Raw genomic sequence first — 6,278 nt, forward strand, 5'->3', positions numbered from 1 at the left:
GTAGGTTTCTGTTGTGAAGCAACATCGTCTGTGAGATAGAGCAGATGCAAAGACTGCATGGCGGCAGATGATTTGAGCAAGACCATGGGAAAGAAAAAGCGAACCGTCTGAGTCACCCCAACTCCCCCAAAATGTCCACAGATGACCAGTCTGCCCCAGGGGTCACAAGCAAAAACACCAGTACGGTCCAGAACGGAAAAAAATATCAACACTCTTTTCCATAGCAGAGAACCCATGGTACATGGGTAAAGGGAACTACATGCTTTCAAACACTGACTCATCCCAACGAGTTTTCCGACTTCACGGACTGTATCTTTCCCATCGCGATGCCCCTGCCAGCGCAAAAGCACCCCCCCCCCCTCCCGCCCCCCCGGTCTCCACTCGAGACTTGAAGAGAGCAGCAGATTTGGGGGTGGGGTGGTGGGGGGGGGAGGAGGAACGATTCTCCGCGCTCTTTCCTATCGGCGCATAAATCCTGGCCGGGCGCCCCTATCTCTGCGGCTGCAGCTCCTCGACCTGCTTTCAAACCCGTCCAATCTTGCCCTTCACCAGCTTCCCTTTCCTGAGCTCCGTGTGAGAGGAAACAGGGCTTGAGGGGGGGGGGTTAGTGGGGGGGCCAAGGGGGGGGTGGGGAGGTAGGGCGATAAGAATTCCGGAGACCTGCCAAGAGAAATGGACGGCTTCCTCGACCGGACTCTCCAGACCTCCAGCGTCTCCCCGGTCCGAGGGGGTCCGAGGGGGCTGGGGGGGGGGGGCGAGCAGGCCACTGGAGCATTGTTCCAGGAGCCTACGACCTTTCCAGTGGGGGGGGGGGGGGGGCAGCCCCCGGTGGGCGGATCGTTTCCGATGATTGTTGGAGGGCTTTGAAACCTTCCAGAGGAGAGGAGAGGAGAGGAGAGGAGGGGAGGGGAGGGGAGAGAAGGGGAAGGGAGGGGGAGGGGGAGGAGGAGGGGGAGGGGGAGGGGACTCTCGGATGTGGAGAGGAAGGTTTTCGGAGAGGGGGGCGGGGAGTTTGCAGACGCACTTTGGAGCAGCTCCTTAAAACAAAAAGCCAACCCCGGAGCAGGGCTCAGATTTTTTTTGGCAGCTACGGAGGAGGCTGTAGAGCATGGCTGTGAGGACCCTGGTTATCCTGGTCGGGCTGGCGTTGGGGGTGCGGGGCGACATCAGGGCCCGGGACCCCGGGCTGGAGGACGAGCCTGGGACCGTCCCGGGGCAGGGCGGCTGGGACCGCGTCATCCCCGGGGTTTTCGGGACGCACCGTCGCAGCGGGACCCCCGGACACGGGCACCACGGGCCACCCCAAACGGGGCCCGCGCTCCACCCTCAGGGCCACGGGCCTCCCCTAACGGGGCCGGAGCACCACCTGCTGGCTCACAGGACCCCCTCAGAGGGACCCGCGCGCCACCCACAGGCCCACGGGCCATCCTTCGCCCCTCAGGGTGTTCCAGAAGAGGTACCCCCCACCGGAGAGGCCAGGCCGCACCACCCAGCTCGCATGGGGTGAGTCCTCCACTTCCCCCCAATTCGGCTGTAAGAGGGTCCGGCACTTCAGCCCCGACAGGGTTACATCAACGCCCCCCCACCGCTAGACAGTAAACACTCACGGGGGCGGGGGCGGGGAGGGTGGGAGGGAGGGAGGGGGGGCAGAGAGAGCGGGACGTGCAGAACTACACTTACAACCGCGCGTCGGTCAAATCTTCATAAATCCCTTTAAAAATGTTCAGTGGTGATGGTGTCTCTGACTGTCATTGTGCACATAAGGACAGCACGTGGATCTGGGCAGCTCTGGACACACTGATGTGCTTAGCTGTAACTTGTACGATGTCTCCAGCGCGTTCTCATGTCATCCGAGCCGTTTCCCCAATGTCGAAACTCCGTCGGCGCACGTCATGTGGACTTCATTGATGTCTTTTACCCCGTCTACTATAATCGGGACAACCTGCCGAGAAACCAAACAGAGATTTATTTTCTTTTCTGGTAAACATTTAGATGAACCAGCGTCAGTACTCTCTCGACTACATACATAAACACCACACACGAACACACACACACACACTCAGCGTACGTTTCCTGATGTTTTTGGCATCCTGTCCTCCGCAATCCCAAGTGTTGGACCGTAAGCGTACACAGAATAATTTTCTTCCAAGCAGGAATCAGTACCCAATTTTGTGGTAATTGGCGGAAAACATTGGCAGGTTTTCGGATTTCCTGTGCTGGGACACGGACCCAAAACTCCTAAACTCCTGGCACGGCCCGATCTCCGATCTCGCTCGCAGTTACCGGGGACAAATTGTTTTAACCCAGATGCGCGCATTACACCCCAAATTGCAGCGCTACCAGGCTGATCCTCAGATAAAGCTCTCCCCAGAGGAGAACTCCGGAGAACAAGCCACGATTAGTTCTTTCAATCGACCCAGTTCAGCATTTTTTTAAACATCTTTTGCTCATGGGGGGGGGGGGGGGCGGAGGTTTCTGTGTCACCACCATTACTGTAATGGAGAGCAGATTTCCCCGGTGTACGTGCGGTAGTGTTTTTGTAACTTTTTTCAGTTTCAGTTTTGACCGGGGGGGGTGTTATGAGGTCACAGGTGCAGCAGGTCGGGTCCTTCGGGGGTGGGGGTGGGGGGATTTGCTGGTTCGTGGCGTCCTGATTGGCTGCTTGAGTGGGCAGCCGGCCAGGCAGCTGGTGCGAAACGCGGAATGTCTGAGTGAGCCCCACTGAGAGCGTGGAGGGGGGGCGGGGGTGGGGGGCACAGGTGAAACGGCGACAGGCAGGAAAGGTTTTCGAGGGACATGGCGGTAGTTGTGGAAAAATGGCGGTCTGAGCGCCGGCCCTGGGGGTGAGGCGCGTTGGCCTGTCCTCCGGGAGCCGAGCCAGGTGTCCACACACAGTAGCCCGGGGGGCGGAGTCAGAACCTTTCCTGAGTCATTCTGGAACCTAAGGCCTGGCTTGCTGCCATGGAGACGAGAGCATTGGAGGGGAAGTGACCGGAGAAGGACAGGAAATGGAGAGGGGCAGTTTGGGGGAGGGGGGGGGGAGGGGAGGGGTGGAAGCAACCAGCTATTCTAATTAGTGATATCAGGCACTCTTACCGGGTTTTTGGCAGTCGGATAGGGGACAGGGCGATTTCCTAAACAGTCGTTCGTGTCTCGGCCTTCCGATCCTGGCGGCCATCTCTGCAGCCAGATGAACGAGACCATCCCAGTTCCTCTGAGGAGCCCTCCTCAACCCGGAGAGGAGGAGCTCGAACCAGCAGGGCACCTCCACGCAGGAACCGTTAGGGGCCCGGAAACACTGTCCCATCAAAACCTCTCCGTCTCCGCTCCCATATCAGGGACAGAGACTCAGAGCCAGGGGTGGAGCAGAAAGGCAACCTTACTCCACCCTTAGCTGCTTGTTTTAGCATCTCTCATGTTAGCTTGTGCACTACACTAACTGCTGGAAGGAACTGAAAAGCTAAAAACAAAAAAAAAAACGTCTGCGCCAAATTCAATTTCTGGGTCATCGGCGACTCCGAACAGACTCTACATTTATGCCGTTGTTTTTTTTGTATCTGGATCAACACAAACTGGAGCAGTGCTGGTCCCCCCCCCCCCCCCAAAGAACTGAAACACTGTGAATAGAATGATAAAATGTGGCTTTGCTTAAACACACCGAGAAACAACAACTGCATAATGGAGAGCTTGTTGTGCTTGCCAGATGTAGCATGTACCCAGCAACAAAGTGTGGCCTCAGGAATGCAAAATAAATAAATAAATAAATAAAATAAAGCCAAACACACTTCAGCCCAGCAATAGGCACAGCCTTAGTTTGGACCCCAACAAGAAATAAGAATGGAGCTTTTATATTTCCTTTCCTTTTTCCATTTATCGCAGTAGAAAAAGCATTCTCCCTCAAGGAAAAAGATTCAGCATCTCTGATCAACTCCACACTAAGAATTTAGATCCAAAACAGTCGCTGGTGAGCAAAGGGGAGGGAGAGGGAGGACATACAGACAGGACGCACACAACCTTTGGGGCCTGCACTGTCTGCCTCTCAGTATTTCCACAATTGAACCAGAATCGGTGGAAAACACCATCGCCGTGGCCACCGGCATTGTGATGTCACCTGTCAGGAAGCGGGTGGGGGGGGGGGGTGGGGGGGTCAGCAGCAGTAGTGTCGCCTTGCGGTCCCGAAGAGGGCCGGGGGTCGGCGACAGCGTCCTGTCTGTGTGCGGCCCGCGTGGGAAAGGGTTGCCGGGACGCCCGAGGCCGTGGAAGCCCGCCAGACGCTTCCTTCCTCCCGGGCAGCAGGAGCCAATCAGCAGAGAGTAGACGGCCGTGGCGGCTAAAGAGACACATAGTGTCGCTTTCCATGTCTTTCTATGACATCAGCGGGGCATGGAGTCTTCCAATCAGACCGGTCTGCACTCTGGCCAATTAGGTCACTGTCTTATGCACCTACAGTCTTGGCTGCAATGGACGGTCTTTAATCAGACTACCCAGTTATAGACAGCAGGAGTCCAGGGTTTCAGGAAAATACTCTACTTATATGCCAGGGCTAGCTGACCCTGATCTTGGAGAGTCACTAGGCCTGCTGTTTTAAAAAAAATTTAAATATATGATGAGTTTACGGTATAATCAACCGCTTTAACTGATCAATGATCAAGTGCTGAGGCCCAATGAAAGCCAGCAGTCCCCGCGGATCTCCAGGACCAGGGTTCGTCTCTCCTGTGCTGTTCTGAAGGCCTGTTGGGTCTTCGTTGGGGAGTTTTTATAGGTGTGTTTCGCAAGCCATTGATTCGTGTGCTTGCAGAGGCAATGACCTCGATGCACTCTGTTTGTCAAAATAACCCTGGAAATGAACGAAGATGTTTATCGCTGCATTTTATCGCCTGGAGTCGCGTGTAAACAGTGCTTGACTGCAGCGGAAGTGAACAGCGGAGGTTTTTATTTGTCCGTTCGAAAATATAAATATTGAGCAGAGTTCCAACGCACATCGTCACAAATATTTTTTTCATGCAGTTGGGTTGGATGCCAGGCTGGCTGTTGCCGTGCCAACGCGACACAGGTTCTAAAACCCATCTGCGCGGGGCGTGGAGAGGCCCCGCCTCCCTCTCTGTACATGCAGCGCCACCAATCAGATTATCATAACGCCGACCGTGTGTGCTCAGACCCAGGTAGTCGCACAATGATGATGTCACTGGCTGTGACTGCACGCGGGCCTCAGAAGTCTGACGTAGCGGACTTCCGGATCAAGGCGCGATTTCTCGATGGAGAAAATGAACGGGGGTATCACATGACCATCCCTGTCACAGTCGGTGATTTAAACTGGCGTTTGAAACTTGGACGCTTTTCTCCGGACACAATATTCTCTTAAATGGCACTGGATCCATTTATTACCCCGACAGGTAACAGCAAGCTTACTCGTGTGAACGGTAGCTGTGTGTGATGTCATAATTGTGCGACGGGTCGCGATCGACTCAGCCGTTAGCAAAATTACTGAAAGTTTTTTTAGATTTTAAAAAAATGGTAAAAAGTGTACTTTTTTTCATATATAAAAAAATGTCCTAATGTCATAAATTATTTTGAAGGAATTAGGAAAACGGCATTCATTTCTCCCATAGACGGGCCAATCGTTTTTTAAGTCCTGAAAACGGTAACGAAAAGGGAATAACAGGACTTCTGAGGCCCGTTGCTCCTCCTCGCTTGTGGATCCCAGAAAGATTGCCCTCGGTAGCTGTGTGTCCTTTACTTGCTCCTCCTAAATCTCAAACCCCCAAAGACCAAATAACTGTAATCCGGCTCCACTCTCGCCCCTGACACGTTCTGATCCCATCAGCTTGTTTTACTTTGCCTGGGGGAACGCCCTGATGCCATCCTGGCCCCAGCTATCTTAAACCAAACCCCCCCCCCCCCCCCCTCCGCCACCCACACCCAACCGGTTCTCCAGAGCCCATCAGTGTTTGTATTGGCTCGGCACGGGGATGGGATGGGGTGGGATGGGGTGGGGTGGGGTGGGGGGGGGGGGTCAATTGGGCCAGGGCTCTTGCACAATGAGGCAGGCTGACCGCAGGGCCTTGTGTGTTTTTCGCGTTCGGCGACCCCCCCCCCCCCGGGCGTGGTGTAAAAAAAAGGGGGCTGGAACCGCGAGGAATTCTGTCCCCCGAGACGCGGCTTCCTGCAGGCGCACGTCCGCTCTCCCTGTGGGACTCCTCGGCGAGGCCTGGGGCCCTTGGGCCGGGGGCCGAGGGGCCAGGGGCCGGGGGCCAGGGGGCCAGGGGCCGGGGGGCCGG

At 55.5% G+C, this 6,278-nt stretch overlaps 1 protein-coding gene across 2 annotated transcripts in view; it reads left to right on the forward strand.

The window, feature by feature from the left end:
* The first annotated feature begins 1,018 nt into the window (after window positions 1–1,018).
* Window positions 1,019–6,278, forward strand: part of mmrn2a (multimerin 2a) — a 19,552-nt gene continuing 14,292 nt past the window's right edge. For both annotated transcript variants that reach the window (XM_035399937.1, XM_035399938.1), the window contains exon 1: window positions 1,019–1,503. In XM_035399937.1, the coding sequence (XP_035255828.1) occupies window positions 1,109–1,503 (395 nt within the window). In that variant the 5' untranslated portion in view covers window positions 1,019–1,108. The remainder of the gene's footprint in view (window positions 1,504–6,278) is intronic.

This window comes from Anguilla anguilla, chromosome 18, assembly GCF_013347855.1.
Source record: "Anguilla anguilla isolate fAngAng1 chromosome 18, fAngAng1.pri, whole genome shotgun sequence".
NCBI classification, from domain to species: domain Eukaryota; kingdom Metazoa; phylum Chordata; class Actinopteri; order Anguilliformes; family Anguillidae; genus Anguilla; species Anguilla anguilla.